Raw genomic sequence first — 19917 nt, 5'->3', positions numbered from 1 at the left:
ACCTCTTTCCTCATCACCTTAGCCAGCTTCATCCTGAGCCACAACTTCTTCACTTTTGAAGGCCAGACATACCAACAATTAAAGGGAACAGCCATGGGTACCAGGATGGCCCCCTCGTACGCCAACCTATTCATGGGTCGCTTAGAGGAAGCCTTCTTGGTTACCCAGGCCTGCCAACCCAAAGTTTGGTACAGATTTATTAATGACATCTTCATGATCTGGACTCACAGTGAAGAAGAACTCCAGAATTTCCTCTCCAACCTTAACTCCTTTGGTTCCATCAGATTCACCTGGTCCTACTCCAAATCCCATGCCACTTTCCTTGACATTGACCTCCACCTGTCCAATGGCCAGCTTCACACGTCTGTCCACATCAAACCCACCAACAAGCAACAGTACCTCCATTATGACAGCTGCCACCCATTCCACATCAAACGGTCCCTTCCCTACAGCCTAGGTCTTCGTGGCAAACGAATCTGCTCCAGTCTGGAATCCCTGAACCATTACACCAACAACCTGACAACAGCTTTCGCATCCCGCAACTACCCTCCCGACCTGGTACAGAAGCAAATAACCAGAGCCACTTCCTCATCCCCTCAAACCCAGAATCCCCCACAGAACCACCACAAAAGTGCCCCACTTGTGACAGGATATTTTCCAGGACTGGACCAGACTCTGAATGTGGCTCTCCAGCAGGGATACGACGCCCTGAAATGAGATCCATCCTTCATGAAATCCTCCCCACTCCACCAAGAGTGTCTTTCTGCCATCCACCTAACCTTCGTAACCTCTTAGTTCATCCCTATGAAATCCCCAAACCACCTTCCCTACCCTCTGGCTCCTATCCTTGTAACCGCCCCCGGTGTAAAACCTGTCCCATGCACCCTCCCACCACCACCTACTCCAGTCCTGTAACCCGGAAGGTGTACACGATCAAAGGCAGAGCCACATGTGAAAGCACCCACGTGATTTACCAACTGACCTGCCTACACTGTGATGCATTCTATGTGGGAATGACCAGCAACAAACTGTCCATTCGCATGAATGGACACAGGCAGACAGTGTTTGTTGGTAATGAGGATCACCCTGTGGCTAAACATGCCTTGGTGCACAGCCAGCACATCTTGGCACAGTGTTACACCGTCCGGGTTATCTGGATACTTCCCACCAACACCAACCTATCCAAACTCCGGAGATGGGAACTTGCTCTTCAATATATCCTCTCTTCCCGTTACCCACCAGGCCTCAATCTCCGCTAATTTCAAGTTCCTGTCATTCAACATCATCTTTGCCTCTGCACTTCCGCCTCGACTGACATCTCTGCCCAAACTCTTTGTCTTTAAATATGTCTGCTTGTGTCTGTATATGTGTGGATGGATATATGTGTGTGGGCGCGCGAGTTTATACCCGTCCTTTTTTCCCCCTAAGGTAAGTCTTTCCGCTCCCGGGATTGGAATGACTCCTTACCCTCTCCCTTAAAACCCACATCCTTTCGTCTTTCCCTCTCCTTCCCTCTTTCCTGATGAAGCAACCGTTGGTTGCGAAAGCTTGAATTTTGTGTGTATGTTTGTGTGTATCAACCTGCCAGCGCTTTCGTTTGGTAAGTCATATATATAATCTTGATTTTCTGACAACTTTTCTCATTATAAGTAGAATGTTTCGACTATTCTAGTGTGTCTGTGCTGTGATTTTATCATCATTGATGATAACTTGGTAGCAATGGTAGGCTTGGTATATTTGTCTCTTTTGGAGAATTTAGGTTTATTTAGTGCCAACATATCCTAAGCTATACTGGAGTTGCAGTTTGAATTCCTGCACGGTGGCAGAAAGCATAACTCAAATGCCATGTAGCATACCAGAACTGTGCTAGAGTAGAATTTTAATGTCAGGCACGAGTAACTTTTCTGTTTGTATTGGTGGTGTCATGTCAACAGGAAGGAGTTATGGTCACATGGGCTGCACGAATTCTGATAAACGCAATTGTTAACTTTGTGCAACTGATGTGACTAATTTACATCTACAAGATGGAATGACACTGGACCTCAACAATGTAGTGCGATCTCACCAGATTTGTCTGCTATTTATTTACAGGTGTACAAACTTCTCACTAAGTGTTATTGTCTTAGAATTACCCATTATGAGAGTTCATATGTGGATGCGATCTACTAGCAGCTGCACTGTACGTAAAAATCAGACAAGGTTAACAGGTCAAGGATGTGCAGTATGACAGGCAGGTCTACTATTCAATAGACTCATCCACACCTATTGGTCTTCCTGATACAGGCAGTCTGTTTACGGTACATTGTTGGTTAGGCTTTGGACATCACTTAATTTCTCTCCTTGTCAACCAAGGCATTTTGTTTTGCTTGGCACTAAGAAGTCCCATGGAAAATTGACATAAAATACAAGAGGAAGCAGTGGAAATATGTTTCAAACAAGCAGTAATGGAAACCAAGCAGCAATTTGAAAAGGGAATTAAAGTTCAGTAAAAGGAACTAAAAACTTTGCGGTTTGCCAATGACCCTGCAATTCTGTCAGATGGTAAAAAACTCTGAAGAGTAGTTGATGGAGTAGTGTCTTGAAAATAGATTGTATTATGAATGCCAACAAAGGAAAACAAGGGTAATGGAATGTAGTTTAATTAAATTGAGCAATAATGAAGAAATTATGGTAGAAAACGAAACAGTAAAAGTAGTACATTATTTTTGCTATTTGGCAGCAGAACAACTGAATTTCTGAAGTAGAGGGGTTTTAAATACAGACTGACAATAGCCAGAAAAGCATTTCTGAAAAAGAATTTGTAAACATCTAATATCAATTTAACCACTGCGAAGTATTTTTTGAAGATATCTGTCTAAAGTGTGGCTTTGTATGAAAGTGAAATGTGGATGTTCATCAGTTCAGGCAAGACGACAATAGAAGATTTTTAAATGTGGTTCTATAGACAAACACTAAATATTATATGGGTACATCAAATAACAAATGTGGTGGTTCTGAAATGAACTGGGGAAAAGAAATGCAGTATGTGGCATAATTTTACTAAAAGAAACTATCACTTGATATGACAGCAGCAAGGAATGGAGGGAAGTATGGGGAAGGGGGATAAAAATTGTAGAGGGAGACATGGCACGAGTATGGTAAGTAGATTCAAACAGCTGTAAGTTCCAGTAGTTATACTGAGCTGAAGAGGCATGAATGGGATCGACTAGAGAGGGGAGCTGCAGCAATTAATCCTTCAGCCTGAAGACAAGAACACATTTAGTCATTGCATATGGTACCATTCTGCGGACCATACAAAAGGAGGGGGAAACAAAGGTACTGAAATTACAAAGTAAGGCAATGAGGATAATTTGCAGCCTGGCACCAAGAGGCCATTGTAGACATTGATTCAGAAAACTAAATATTATGTTCTACCATCATCATATCTTCTTGTGTGTAATGCACACCGCATTCATCAATCCCAAGGTTGTTTTGAACACCACAGAGCTTCAATAGACCTGGTCCTGTTGGAGGAGGTATGCTGCTGCCTCCCTATGGCCTTCGAACTGGCTAATTCAGCCAGTTATAAGAGTACCTACAGTTTAACACTGATTCTGAACCAATGTGCAACTTGGCATTTTTTGCATCAACTAACACTGCCAGAGGTGAAAAAAGTGATAAGTGACAAAATCCTAGTTGTAGTCTGCCACGTTACCACATACCATACGGAATTTAAAAAATATATCAAAGTCTTTAATGACTCACCTCTGTATCGGTGAGCTACCTGATTTACTTTTATGAAACTGATGAATTTTTAATTAAGGCCTCGAATATGGCATGGGTGATTTGTTTATTACTGTATTTGAAGAATTAGCAGGTAACATCAGTGAGCAGTACTATAACACAAACTTTCCTTTAACAGTATAATGAAAAGCATAGTTGCTACTCACTGTACAGAGGAGATGCTGAGTCGCAGAAAGGAACAACGAAAAGACTGTCACACAATTAGCTTTTGGCCAACAAGGCCTTTGTCGAATTTTGACCACACACACACACACACACACACACACGACCTGGACCCAGTGCTCCAGCTGCCAGACACTGTCCTCTCTCTCTCTCTCTCTCTCTCTCTCTCTCTCTCTCTCTCTCTGTGTGTGTGTGTGTGTGTGTGTGTGTGTGTGTGTGTGTGTGTGTGTGTGTGTTGGCTAATTTTGACAAAGGCCTTGTTGACCAAAAGCTAACTGTGTGGCAGTCTTTTGGTTGTGCCTTCCCCATTGTATGGCTGCTGTATGTTGAGTAGCAACTACCCTTTTCGTTATATTGTAACATTCCCTCCTGCATTTTCCAATGTTTAAACTTTCCTTTAATGTTGTGAATGGGTTATAACTATTGGTATTATTAAAATACTGACATGTAAAGTCACAGCAACTAACAATTTGTTTCATATGTAACACTTAAAAATTGTAATGCCTCAGATGACTACAAAAATAAAATTAAATTTGTTACAAGGGGCTTTCTTCTTTTGCCCTTGGGATGGAAGAAACTTATGGTGATTTCTGTCAGCTTTCTTTGTTAATTACAGCATACTTTGAAGGCCATTTCATCATCTGATGAGTAGTCTTCTGGGTCATCAGTTATCCCCCAGTCAGGTGTGACGATGTTTTCTGTGTAGACTTTTCAGGCTTTTGGCTTCCTTGTACTATGTATTTACTTTTTTTTTTTAGGGGGGGATTTTGGGGCAGTCACAAGACTTGGCCGAGTTTTTGTGTTTGCCTGTGTCTCCAGTTGAGGAGGGTGCTTACATGAACATCAGATTACTTCATTGTGGTGCTTTCTGGTTTTACCTTGGCTGATGTATTGCTGTAGGGGTGACTCACCTTTGCAACGACAGATGCAACTGTTGGAGCTGGCAGCAGTGGTGGCTCATGCAAAATTTTATCAATGTGCTACAATACTACAAAAATAAGCAGACTGTTTCACAGTGTCATGATAGGCAAAACTTAATATGGTTGCGATATTGGTTTTACTTAATGCACTAAGGTAATGTATACTGGGTATGTGTTTGATTTTTACCCTTTTTACTTCTTATTAATGCTTAATATCTTTAGCTCTGACTGTCCCTGTACCCCACCCATAACTGATCCTGAATGATGAACTCTGAAAGCAAAAAAGTGCACTGCAACCATCACACCCACCGAGCCAATTCTCTTAATACACTGTAGAAAAAGACAGATTGCTACTTACCGTAAAGGAGACATGTCATGTTGCAGACAGGAACGATTAAAAGACACTTACATCCAGCCTTTGGCCACAGTCTTAGTAAAAACACACACACACACACACACACACACACACACACACACACGGAAGCACTCTTAATGCTGGCTTCATAGCCACTGATCACTGCTTAGCTGTAGCCAAGTGAGATATGGAACTGTCTTTATAATATGCCCTATATCCTCAGCTAGGAGACAGCCATACTGCAGTGTCTCAATTACAGTGATCCTGCAAACAATCTGATATTGTTGCAGAGCTCAGGTGTAATATGTTAGTTGCAGTTACGGTACTTACAAACAGAAACACCTACGCAACTAAAATATTTTGTCTGATTTAATGATTACCCTCAAGTATTATTTCTAAATGTTGTCGTCAGCCCTTGTGCAATACAGAGTTACTGTACTGTGTTTCATGCAAGTTCAGCAACAGTCCATTTGTATGGAATTAGTTATTAATTTTCAAGAAAATGTAATTTACATTTCCAAGTGCTGATGTTTTCCACTGGGCTTGATAATACTTGAATTTTCAGCAAAAATATTTTTTTTTTTCCTTTTTGGTTCTATGGAAGCAAATCACTTACATACAACAACAACCAAAGTGGATCCAATCTCTCTCTCCCTGTGGTACACTTGGGATTACTCCACATTCTTAAGATACTTTCCCTACTGCGAGCAGGATAAAATAGGACAAGGACTAGTAAGATATTTAAATGGAAGTTGGCTGGAAATATTATGGAAGTACAATGCAGGATTAATGTAACGCACATTGGTTTCGTAAAACTGAGAACTGAATATGTTAAATACAGCACCTTGGCATAATTCTGCTCATCTGCTGAAGCAGCTCACAAAACACTGGTCATGATCCTTTTGCTACAACCACAGGGTGCCGCAGCTTCCTACAGTAATTACTGATGTCTTGCAAGAAGTGCACAAACTATTTTGAGCGAGCACCCTTGATGCCTTGTAGGTTTTACTTTTAGACAAAAATTGATCTTTTTCTTTTTTTCCCGTATTCAGTCTTCAGTAATCGATTGAATTCTCTCCTCTCATAAAATTCTTTTTCACTTTTACCACATTATATGCTCCCATTCTTTATGTTGATTTCTCTATGTGATGACCACCTTAATTCTGTGTATATGAAGCCTACCAGCCTAAATCTTTATGAAGCAAAGTGACTCAGGATTATGTTGAATGTAATGATAAGGGGCATACCAAGCATTTGAATCTTGAGTCAGAGCCCCTCATAAATGATGTTTGCATAGTTCATATAATTTTGATAATCTCTTGATTTGCCACAGGTTTAATTTTTACCAATACACTTAGTGAAAACCCATAGTCTGCAATAGACTCGTTAAAAAAAAAACCACACACACACACACACAAAAAAAAATACAGTGAAAGAACTTTCAATCTTCTTCCACAAATCACAATACACTATCTGTCACAAATGCACAAAAGTTGTCTAAATGTATAACAGGTCTCCTAATCTGTCTTAATTCTGAATTACTCAAATTTTGCAACTGCTTTTCAAGAATGTTTTACTTTTTCAGTAATTTCTGCTTATTTGTAGAGCAGAGCTATTGTTCACAAAAGTTTCTTACCATCAACCTTCGTCTTCATATAGGGGGCTCAAGATGAACACTGTTTTCCATTTGGCGGTGGTGGTGGTGGTTAGTGTTTAACGTCCCGTCAACAATGAGGTCATTAGAGACGGAGCGCAAGCTCGGGTTAGGGAAGGAAATCGGCCGTGCCCTTTCAAAGGAACCATCTCGGCATTCGCCTGAAACGATTTAGGGAAATCACGGAAAACCTAAATCAGGATGGCTGGAGACGGGATTGAACCGTCGTCCTCCCGAATGCGAGTCCAGTGTGCTAACCACTGCGCCACCTCGCTCGGTGTTTCCATTTGGCAACAAATAATTGGACAGAGAAATGTTTTACGTCTTAGTGAGCCGCTTTTCGCAAAACAAATGCAGTTAACTGACATGCAGCCTTCATAACTAGAGATGAAAATTTTGCATTAGCAATAATGTGAAACCAAGAGTTTTTTCCATTGTAACAAAAAAATCAGCAGTTTTTTATGAAATAATGTGAAATTTCCCAAGTTATACATTCTAGTGTAAGGGCGCTGTAAATTTGAAGGCAGCAGTTTTAGTAACTGATAGGTATTGACAGTTGACTGGTTTTTTATCATTTTCTCAAGGATGTGAGCTTACAGGTGATATTGAAATGACAGTTTACCACATAAAGAACTATGGCTCTAGATGTAATCTGAAGCAAAAATACCCTACTTATAATGAACACCATTCCCATATCAGTTTTAATTGATGTCACGTTTCCCAGACACTTATGCACAACAAATAATTCAAAAAATGAAGTGTTTTTCAGACATCTGCAATAAAATCCATCAACTCCATATTTTCATGGTTCATAAGTATACATATAAAAGCAATCACCAACTATGACAAATCAGGTTTGGAAATAAATAACTGAACATTGTGTCTACTCCATTTGCTTCTGTCAACTACTCATATCACAGGACACATTCTGTATTTTGTGGTTTTTCTATTTATGTTTACATACTTTAAAATATAACTGATGCACCACATTATAAATCTTTCAAAAATGCATCTTCTTTCGCACAATTTATTCCAGAAAAATATTGGGAAATGTGACATCACCATACAAAACTATTACTTCTGTTCCATGTTAGTTTGTTTCATTATTGTTGAAACAGGAGTTGTTATGAAACCAAGTTTGAGGCATAGAGGGATGAATGTCAGGCTGAGGTAAAGAAAAAAAATTGAAACCCACTAGGTTGCACCTTAAAAACTTGGCTAACAACCCCAATGATCAAAGCGCTAGGTTCTTGTTTCCATCACAGCACAATAATGATGAAGTGTTTTATGCTGAGACTGATGACCATAGCTGTTAAGTCCCACAGTGCTCAGAGCCATTTCTTATGCTGATAATGCAAAGTCTTATGTGAAACTGGAATGGCACGTCTCAGCCACATATTCTAAACAAGTCTAAAGTCTTTCACAATTTAGTGGAAAAGCATGTCCATGCCAGCACAAAATGTGGGCACTGTCAAGAGTATTATGGCTGTTTTTCAAACTGTAATTAAGTATTGACAGATCAACAGCATAAAGTCTCAGAAGATAACTTTGGTGCTATGGCAATGCTATCTTTTGAAAAACTTTCAAGTGCACAGTTGCAGATTACTTTCTTCTTTAATTGATTAGATTTAGTCATCTTAATGAATTTACTTTCTTTTCAGTAATGTAATCATATGTGATACAGTGCACATAATTATGAAGTAACTGATAGGTTTTTTTATCATTTTCAGCATAACACTGTAAAACAATGAAATAAGACTAAATAAAAAGTATATGGTTCTTTAAAAATAAACCAGGAACTAATACCAAAATTCTGTGAAAATAACACAAAAATTGGCCATAAAATAAAGAGATTTTTTCCTCTCCGTATTCATAACTTATTACAATTTGTGGGTTGTAATATGGTATTCATGTTTGTATTTTAAAGAGCTCAACTCATTTTTAATTTAAAAAAAAAATGCAAGCAATCCATATTAATTGCCCTTATATAATAGGTTTCAACATATTCAACTAATGTTTATAGTACTCAGTACAAATGCAGTTTCTGCTAATTTTAAGTTACTTGTAACAACTTACACATACAGGGAAAGGTGCAATTGAAGTGCCTCTAAGGATAGTTATTTCATTTATTTCTATAACATCAGTTTTATTTAATAACTTAAAATTTGACACAAACACAACACATACACTAAGATTCTCTTTTACGATTCTTTTTGAACATTTAAAGGTCATTGTATATGCTCCTATGAAGAACAATTTACGACAACAGTTAAGACTGCTCATGTAACTCACTTTATGACAGACATATCCAGTCAGTCACAGACATTAACATCCATCCATATAATACCTGGCAGTTTACAAAGTTACGCATCTGAAAGAGCAGCTACACCAGGAAGAACTTTACCTGTAACGAGAAATGAAAGCCTCATAAATGCATAATTGAGGCTTAGTATATCAACAACAATAATAAATTTTTGAAAATATAATAGGAAAGACAAAAACATCTATTCACCAAATGGCAGCAGGAGAAAACACATACACAAGTTAATGATATGTGCACCCTTTCAAAGTCAGTGGCTCCTCTTCCTGATGGAAGGGTTGAAAAATAAGGAACAGCGATGAGGGAAAAGGATGGCGAGATTCAGGAAAAGGGAAAATTATGGAAAAGTCACCCTGAAGGCCGAGATTTGAATACCTGAGAGCTTAAAGATTGAAGATGGAGTAATAAGCAAGACAGATACTACTGACAAAACACTGTGCAAGAGTTAATAAGAGCTTGAGTTTCTGAGAAAAAATGCTGAGACTGAAGAAATTAAGGTAAATTAAGCCCAGGTGAATGGTGAGAAACAAGAACATGTTTTAACACCAATTCCCATGTGCAGAGCTTTCAAAAACTAGTACTGGAAAGCGAGGTAGTGGACAAACCAAACGGCACACGCTCTGCAACGGGATATGGTGCCGCCTGTGTACACACCCTGTGCTTATGCCCATTAATCCTATCTGTGGTAGTCATACCAAAGTAGAAGGCCAAACGTGTTTACGTAACACAGCTGGTCCACCACATCATGTGTCGTTTCACAGGTTACTCTCCTTGTGATAGTGTATGTTTTGCCAGTTACATGGCTGGTATAAATGCCAGTAAGATGGTGCATAGGACAAGTCTTACAGCAGGGAAAGTCACAGGGGCAGGAGCCATAACAGTGGGGAAATGGGTGCAGAAGCAGCACAGGGTCTTACCATGATACTGCAGAGACTGGGGACCACAAAAAGCTATTCTAAGTGGTGCACAAAGTCTCTGACAGAATGGATGTCATTTCAGGGTATGATTTTAGAAAATTATAGCCCTGTTGAAGAAGCTGATTAACACATTCAAGACCAGGATAGTACTGAGTGACAAGAGGTGTGTTTCTGAGTTGTATTTTAGAGGAATCAGCAGCACCAGTATTGCACATGATGGCCTGGCAAATCTGCTTATGATCTAGGCTTGTGGGGTAATTAAGCCCAGTGAAGGCTGAGGTGAGAATGGTGGTGTATTATTGTAAAACATCTGAATCTGAACAAATAATATGTTTGCTTTAAATGCTAAAGTTGTATGGGGGAGAGGAGACATTTGACATGGAAAGGATGGCAGCTCTCAAAATGTAAGTATGTTGTTTTTTAGAAAGTTTGATTTGAACAAAAGTGTGAGCTGACCCTCAGTGAGGAAGTGATCAACATCAAGGAAAGTGGAATGGGACCTGGAATAGGACCACATGAAATTTCATCAAGAGAATGTATTTAGAGATTCTAAACAATTGAACAGGTCAGCCTCACCTTGAGTCCATATGGCAATGATGTCATCAATGTATCTAACACAAACCAGGGAAAGCCCCCTCCAAGTGACCCATGGAAAGGGTGGCAATGGAAGAAAACATCCTGGTACCCATGGCAGCACTCCTGATTTGTTTGTGTGCCAGTCAAAGGTAAACTGTTAAGTATAAAGTTGGTTAAGGTGAGCAGGAAGGATGTCATGTTTGGAATCCGGCTGGCGCAGGTTGAAGTAATGTTCAGCAGCAGGCAGAAACACCATGTACATGGGGATGTTGGTATAGAGGGAGGTGGCATCAATGATGAACAGCAAGGTGTGCGATGGGAGCAGGATGGGCACACATTTTAGATGATCTGGGAAATGGTTGGCATCTTTAATGCACGAAGGAAGTCTTTGTACTATAGGTTGCATGTGTTGCTCAACTAAGGCAGATATACGTTCAGTGGGTGCTTTGAAGCCAGCAACTATGGTATTGCCAGGGCTTTGTTTTAGGGTGCAAAAACAGCTAGTGTCATGCACAGGGATTGCTGGGGTGATTGAGTTTTTGGAGCTTAGGAACAAGGTAGAATGTGGGAGGTGGGAGTGTGTGGTTTGGGTGGTGTAATAAGTTCATGGTTTGAGGTGTTAGTGCTTGTGAAATGCCTGAGGTTTTACTTCAACAAGGCTATGACTTCCTAAAATATGTTCTGAAATGATGTCCATTCTACGACACTTCCTACCACAGGGTGTATACATGGACAAGGAAAAAAAATTCCCCAATTTCTCCCGGATTTCCCGGTTGAAAATACACTTTCTCCCAGTTGAAAATACACTTTTTCCATGTTAAGTGACAGTATACTTTTCCTCGGCACTGTAAAACTTATCAATCCTTAGAATGTTTATGGTTTTCTACACAGACGTAGAATTTGCCGGCACTTTAGAAAATGAAACCCAGGGGGGAAATAAGCACGTTTTGGAAAGATCTTTGATGTGCAACAACATGTATGCTGCATTTTTTCGTGTTACGGAGGTATAAATTCCAATTCCACAAAACACTGCATGTTACTTTCCGAAGCAATGAAATCGAGATTGCGATGCACTTTTGTGAGCCAGTCATAGCTCATGTCACGTGATCTCACCAGCTAATGACAGCATAGGACACGTGATGTAGTCAACCAATAGCAAGATCATTCTTAAGTAGCGCGAACACACAAAAAAGAAAAGTTAATGGTGGAAATTAATAGACAGTGTTGCTACAAGAGAAACAAAGCTTTCACAAATAGTATTCGTCTCTAAGATTACAAAGCTGCAAGAGAAGCTAAGCTTCCACATATAATGCTGATCTTTTTGCGCACTTTACACTTTAAGAAATATCACACAACGTGCCAGTAAAATTTTTAATAACGACGTAAATGTCTCACCTTCTGGCTCAAAATTCTTCTAGATGGTCGTCCTCAAAGAGTTGATTTTTGAATGAGAGTCAAACGCTCTGTAATTTAAGAAATTCATCGTACGTTCTCGCACATAGTTCATCTTGCGTAAAAGGAAATTTACTTTGAAAGTAACGCTATTCAAACCATCATTTGCAAATTTTCCCGTGACCTGCTAGAAATTGGTTCGTTTCGGCAGTTGCCAGAGAGCGCCAGATAACAGGCGTCACTGCGCCTGCGCAGCTACGATGACGCAGGAAGCCTGCATGTTCGTACATGTAAAACATTAAAAGATCTTGCATTATGTCATAAAAGAAACAAGACATCAAAGGATACTTCAAGAGCATCGGAATTTCACGAACCATACTAAAATGCATAATTCGGCTTAAAGTACACAATCAAATGTCCAGATTCGGATGTAAATTTTCTTGACTACCAGTACTCTACTATCTCATGTTTGGTTCATTATTATGGCATAATGCCATACGAGCTAGAAGATGGAAAATGGGCACTAGGAATGCAGCGAACAGCTGAAACTAGGCAATAGCGTGAAATTAAACACTTCGTTTCAAATACATTGACTGCCTCAGCGCAAAAGATTAATAAAAGCCAAATCTCTTTAGCAAACAGACGTCATTGTTCTGCAAGGCGATTAATGCTTGACTGTCAGAAAGGTGGAAATAAAACCTGAAACTAACAACATATTTTAGCCTTATGTAATTATGCAAACGTATTTTAATTCATTTGATAGCTACCAGCCACAGAAATCCTTTTTGTTTTCACTTAAAGTGAGAGCAATAACCGAAGAGGAAACAGCAAAATCACTAAACGTAAATATAGGTCACGTGGAGACTACCTACCTCCCCACTTCTATTCAGACTGCTCTGTGCATCAGCCCCGGATCTACGATTTCCGAACAGGAGCAATTTAGACAGTGACGCCAAGCCACACATCTGTAGCCAGAAGCGGGAGAAGGTACTAGTCACACGCGACTCAACTGCGCACGCGCAAGAGCCCGCCCGCAACTGCTCAAATGAATCTAATGTAAACAGCTGTCACGTCAAGCTCATCGGAGGCAATTTGTTGTTAGGAAGCACTGCATATTCTTCCTAAAGCCTTTGACACACTTTGGTTGGCAGACGCTTGTATGAGCACAGTGTTTTGTTGTTGTATATGGCGCATTTCCTTTGCGACTCAAGTCTTATTTTCTTTTTTTTTTCATGTTTTGTTGCTGCAGTATTATTCTGCAAAAGCGGGATACAGTAATATCCTTCGTTAGAGGATTGGTTCTTACCAGTCAAAATCACAAAAAATTAACTGGTAACTAAAACCATGTTTACCAGTTTGGTCTTCTACATTGGTATGACTATCACCAAGTTAACAGCTAGGATGAACGGGCAGAGGGTGTATACTGGCAACACACAATATCCTGTTGCATAACATGCATGCTCAACATGACATTCGTGACCTTGGTGCATGTTTCACCACACATGCCATTTTGATTCTCCTCCGAGACACCAGTTTCTCAAAACCCTGCATGTGGGAACTGCCGTTACAACATGTCCTTAGTCCTCTCAACCCACCTAGCCTTAATTTACATTAATTTCTTCAGTTTTAGCATTTCTTCACATTAACTATTTCTTTTTTCATTTCCTTTTAATATTCTGTATCTTTATTTTGTGACCCGTGTTTTCCCCACCTCCATCTCTACCACATATTATGGACTTAGCTTTCTGCTCTTATTAACTCTTGATATTTCATCAGTAACCTCTGTCTTACGTATCAATCTATCTTCCACCTTTAAACTCTTAGGTTTTCAAATCTCTTCTGATGAAGTCCACAACAATTAGTATTTCCTTCTCATCCCATTCAGTAAGTCTCTCTAACTCATGGTTCTGGGCACCTGTTCCATAAGCCTCCCAATTTTCTAAATCTCATCAGCCATTTCCCTTAATCCTTATTCCTCCCCCTTCAATCTTTTCATCAGAAGAAGCCACTGCCTCCGAAAGCTTCCATGTTTTGCTAACTTTTGTGTGTGTTTTCTCCTGCCCCTGCTTGGTAAGTAGATATTTTTGTTCATCCAGTTACATTATATAAGGGGCGATCAAACGGAACTAACTGGAGGCATAATTTCAGAAACCAGTACCTGAATGTTAGAAGTATTGACATTGGCTGTTGAGACACTTGTCCCACTGTGACAAGGTGGTGAATGGCTGTCTCATAGAATTCCTGGGGTTGTGATTTTAACCAGTTCCACACATACAGCTGGACGTTGTGGTCCGAGGTGAATCGTTTGCCCCTATGCTGTTGTTGTTCTTTGACCGAGATGGCCCCCTTCTGACACTTCCTGCAGCACAGGACAACAGTGTTACTTGCAGAGCTTGACCACCCCTCACCAAGCAATCAAGTCAAAACGACCAGGCAATCTCACCTGTGGGGTCATTCAATGCAAAGCCTTATACGGCCAACTCAGTCGTGGCAATCTGCAGAAATTCAAATGGAAGGTTCTCGGCCACCCTCCATACAGTCTGGACCTCTCCCCCTGTAATTACGCCATTTTTAGTTCCCTTAAAAAGGCTCTGAGGGGCAAACAACTCACCTCTGACGATGACGTCCAGCTGTATGTGCGGAACTGGTTAACATCGCAGCACCGGGAATTTTATGAGACAGCCAGTTACTGCCTTGTGTCACAGTGGGGCAGGTGTCTCAACAGCCAGGGTCAATACTTCTAACATACAGGTACTGGGTTCTGTAATCATGCCTCCAGCTTGTTTCTTTTTGAATATCCATTATAATTAAGGCTATAGTCGTTCAACAAGTGAGAAGCTTAGTACTGGAAAGAAATGTAGTTCTTCAAACAAAGGGCCAACACTATGCAAAAGTCCAACACTAAACATCAACAACTTTCATGATGTTGGGACCCACGAAATCTAGAGAATGAAAAGATTGGCACCTCTGGTGTGTGGAGCTTGCCCAGATGAACTTTCAGGTCTCGAGTGTATGATACTGGGATGCTCAGGATTGGGAAGTCAGCAGGACAGGTTTCTAGAGTATTAATAAAAGCAGTAATACCTATACTTACATGTATTACAACAATACTTCAACAACCATGCACATTTTTGGAAGGAGTGGGCATACAGTTCCCATAGTTTCAAGTTAACTTTATACTTTTTGTATAAGATGAGTGAGTGTCCTAATTACTTGACAAATCACACGTAAACTATCTTGACCGTCAATAATGGCTACATAATATATGTCATGGTTATATGCATCAAGGCCAAATTAAATAATACTGCACAATTACATCAGAATGCCATCACACAACAGTCAGTTTTAGTCCATGACAAAGATGATGATGGATACCATCGAAAACTTTGAATTTTACCAGAATTTGACACGGCAAGTAAACCAAGAAAGTTTTATGCAAGGACTCTGCCATGAAAAACTTTGTAGCAATGACAGACTTGGTGGCTGCCACAAGTGCATTACACCTGTGGCTTTGTGTAATTATTGCTGGCACGGCAGTCTTCAAGGATGTGGAATGTGTCAATATATACATTAATGAAAGACTAGCAAATTACTGGAACTATCTGTATATTGTATTAAACTACCACTGCACTGGTTAACATTTTTCGTGATTATGCCAGCTAAATTTGATCAAATAATTTAGCAAGGGAGCTGCTACTTTGAAAAAAGCTGTTAACTCATTTATACTAAATAACTGCACTTTATCTCCTACTAGAAGCTGAATATTTACTTTATTACATTAATATTTTTCAAAAAACATAGTTACCCACTTATGTAAGTTGAGTACAGTTCACAGTATATTACTATTTGTAAAGCAGATTTACAATGAACAATGCTACTTGCCTTGTAGCTAACAACTTTTCAATTTTTGAATCTACTTATTCATATAATTTGTAGGAAGAACAGCTTTAATTTTCTTCTGAACTGATTGGAAGTCCTAATATCTTGCTTTATGTTAGACTAGCAACCCACCCCAGGTTTTTAAGGGTAGCACAACGTGTGTACTGCCAGACAACTTGTCTGGCATAGAGGTAAGTTTGTTTACACACCACTGTGTGGAGTTGTTATTAAAATTCAGAGAACAATGGTAGGTAACTGAATATCATCACTCTCATGACAAATAATTAAAGCAGTGCACTGCAGGAAAGTTCTCAGGAAGCACAACTTAATTGACAATCATCATAGTTCAGCCCTTTTGCTTGAAATGTTTATATTTATATTTGAAAACCTTCCTCATTAAGCAGTCTATGTATTTGTGAGAACCATATAAAAATTCCTACAGTAGTTTCTGAGATTAGCCAGAACATACAGGCAAATTGTGTGTGTGTGTGTGTGTGTGTGTGTGTGTGTGTGTGTAGAAGAAAGAAAAATATGGAAAAATATGGAAGATGGGAGCTTGTTGAATACCTTTGCACCATAGTACATAACTCCACTGTGAACCACAGACAGGGAGGCAAAACATACATGAAAATCATTTTTGTGCCTTATTTTAACCGTGCAAAAACTACAGTTCAACTGAAACTGATTATTATCAGCAACAAAAAAATCAATAAGCAGTTAATTATGATGGAAAGTGACTAAGAATTCCAAGATAAAGAGACCCACAAGATGTTTGGTTATCTACGTTACACAATGCTATAACTGTTTCTGCTTCTGATAAATACTTCATTTAATTTGGTTGCACCGCTCCAGAAGACAATTCCACAATGCAATAAGGAGCGACAGTATGCAAAATTAAGCAGGCCCCTTCTCTTTAGACAACACAATGAGAGGTACTTCTAAGAACAAACCAAGCTGAACTAAGCTTGTTGATCAGTTTAGCTACATGTTGACTCCATTTTAATTTTTCATCCAGCTGGACTGCAAGAAATTTTAGACTGTGTTAACTTAAGTGTTTGACCATCAATGTTTACAAATCATTATTGTTTGTTTGAAATTTTATACCCCTCACAACCACCATCCTCCCACCATCCCAATAACCAGCCACAAAAGAGTATCTCCATCACTCAGTACCATGCTGGATTGGAACAAGTGAACCACATCCTTGCCAGAGCTTTGATTACCAATCATCATGCCTTGAAATGAGGGACATCCTACTAGAGATACTTCCCATCCCTCCTAAAGTCATCTTCTGTCGACCACCCAACCTCCACAACATCCTAGACCATCCCTATGCCACTCCCAATCCCAGCCCCTTACCACAAAGAACATATGCCAGTGGAATGCCCAGGTGCAAAACCTGCCCAATCCACCCACCCAGCATTTACTATTCCAATCCTGTCACAGGCTTATCGTAGTCCATCAGGGGCCAGGCCACTGTGAAAGCAGCCATGTAACTAGCTCTGCTTTTGAACACTACCTTGCCCAACACCTGAAGGATTCTAAACCTACAACCTCCTTCCTGGTTACCATGATTAACTACATCCTCACCCACATTTACTTCTCCTTCGAAAGCATCACCTACAAACAAACCTGGGGTACTGCAGCAAGGGGCACCATCGTGATACCACCCAATGGCAACCTGTTCATGGGTGGTATAGAGGAATCCTTCCTATTCAGCCAGAATCCGGAATCCTTCACCTGGCTCAGATTAACTGATGATATCTTCATGATCTGGATCACGGGTGAGGACACACTATCCACATTCCTCCAGAACCTTAACACCACCTTCCCCATTCAATTCAGCTGGTCCTCCTCAACACAACAAGCCCCCTTCCTAGATGTTTAGCTCTTCCTCAAATACAGCTATATCAGTATCTCTGCCCATATGAAACCTACCAAACCTACAAACCACCAGCAAATTCTCTGTGTCAACAGTTGCCACCCATTGCACACCCATTCCATACAGCCTACTAGCCACACATGGCCATCAAAATACACCTAGTGTCTCACTGAGGCCTTCACATACTGTAATTACCCTCCTAACTTTGTACAAAAACAGATCTCCTGTGCCTTGTCTCTCCAATCACTCACCACCTCCCAAATTTCCACCATCCAGTCATAGAGGAGCATTCCCCTCGTGAGTCAGTACCACCCAGGGCTAGAGCAACTGAATCACATTCACTGCCAGTGTTTCAGCTACCTCTCATTGTGCCGTGATATGAGGGATGTCCTACCCACTATCCTTCCCATCCCTCCTATAGGGGTATTCCACCACCCACTGAGCCTACACAATATCCTCATTCTTTCCTGCATACCCCTGCTCCCAACCTTTTGCTTCATGGCACATATTTCTGTAATAAACCTAGCTGCAAGACCTGTCCCATACATCCTCCCACCACTTATTCCAATCCAGTCACAAGTGTTGCCTATCCTATCAAAGCCAGGACTACTCATGAAACCAATCACATGATCTACAAGCTAAGCTGCAACCACAGTGCTGCATTGCACATGGGCACAACAACCAACAAGCTGTCTGTCCACATGAATTGCCACCGGCAAACTGTGGCCCAGAAACAGCAGGACCACCCAGTTGCTGAGCATGCTGTCCAACACAATGTCCCAAAACAACATTACTCATTTCAATGACTGCTTCACAGCCTGTGCCATCTGAATTGTACAAGTGGGAACTCTCCCTGCAATATATCCAACATTTCTGTAACTCTCCCGCCCTCAACCTTCAATAGCCCCTGTTCTTCATCTACTATCCCCTTCCCTGTTCCCACTCTTAGCACTACACAGCCTTCTATTCCACCAATGCACCTACTGTCTTTCTATCCTCCCCCTCCCCCCCCCCACCCCATCTTACCTCCTGGCTGTGCTTAGCTTCCCTACTCTCTCCCCACCTCGACCCCGCATGCTCCCACAGCCAGCACTTTACCATCCTCCACCCCTACCCTGCTTTCCCTCCCTACCCCAACCTCCTCCTTACCCTCACCAACCACACTGCAGCTTCTCCCATCAAGTATTGCTGCTTGCAGTCTGGCCTCATCAGACAGAGGCAGTGGTTGTGTGTGTGGGCGCACGCGCGTATGCATGTGTGCAAGAGTGCGTTTTGTCTGAGTCAGAATAAGGTCTTTTGGCTGAAAGCTCACTTGTTTAGTATTCTTTTTGTTGCGCCCACCTGCGACTCAACATCTCCACTATATGGTGAGCAGCAGTCTATCCTTTTCAAAATACTGTCCTAGTTTGTTTTCTTACGCTACACGAAATTCTGGTACTGGTATCCCCAGATGACAACCTACTATCTCCAATCAACTGCTAAAACCCACACAGAGAATATATTAGAATAGAGTTAACTGTTGAAACATTCACAGTCAAGTCCTAAAACTCATCTGAGAAAGTAGTTCTCATCCTACACTAATAACAGAGTTGCAAAGAAACACACTTCTGTAATGAATCTCTGTGCGAGAGTTGTATTAAATGCACTGAAATGCAATAAAGATTTTTGTACAAATGGGATCTGAAGATGCAATCATGAAACACGATAACAGTGCAAACCATTCACAATGATGAACCTACAATGAAGAAATTAAGACATGACAATTGAAGATTTCTGCCAGACTGACTAACTTAGGTTTCCTGTCACAGTGTCTCTTGCTCTTTGTCATCCTCCTCCTTGTTGGTCCAAAGACTGGTTTGAAACAGCCCTCCATGCCAATCTATCTTGTGAAAGCATCTTTACCTCTGCAGAACTACTTCAACCTCTATTGCTCACTACAATTATGTCTTTGTTTCTCTCTACAATTTACTTCCTCCCTTTCCCATCATCCCAACACTTTTCTCCATGGACAAATTGACCATTCCTTGATACCTCAGAATGTAAACTATCAACCAAATCTTTGTTGTAACTAACAGCT

At 40.5% G+C, this 19917-nt stretch overlaps 1 protein-coding gene across 1 annotated transcript in view; it reads right to left on the bottom strand.

Annotated features, from left to right (window-relative positions):
- Positions 1-8986: 8986 nt before the first annotated feature.
- LOC126418825 (phosphoglycerate kinase) overlaps positions 8987-19917 on the bottom strand; it is a 64641-nt gene continuing 53710 nt past the window's right edge. Inside the window, exon 8 of the mRNA XM_050085805.1 lies at positions 8987-9278. Coding sequence (XP_049941762.1) covers positions 9238-9278 — 41 coding nt within the window. The 3' untranslated portion in view covers positions 8987-9237. The remainder of the gene's footprint in view (positions 9279-19917) is intronic.

The sequence above is a fragment of the Schistocerca serialis genome, chromosome 9, assembly GCF_023864345.2.
Source record: "Schistocerca serialis cubense isolate TAMUIC-IGC-003099 chromosome 9, iqSchSeri2.2, whole genome shotgun sequence".
NCBI classification, from domain to species: domain Eukaryota; kingdom Metazoa; phylum Arthropoda; class Insecta; order Orthoptera; family Acrididae; genus Schistocerca; species Schistocerca serialis.
Note: the sequence above shows the minus strand (reverse complement) of the source record. Positions and strands in the feature narration are given on the sequence as shown.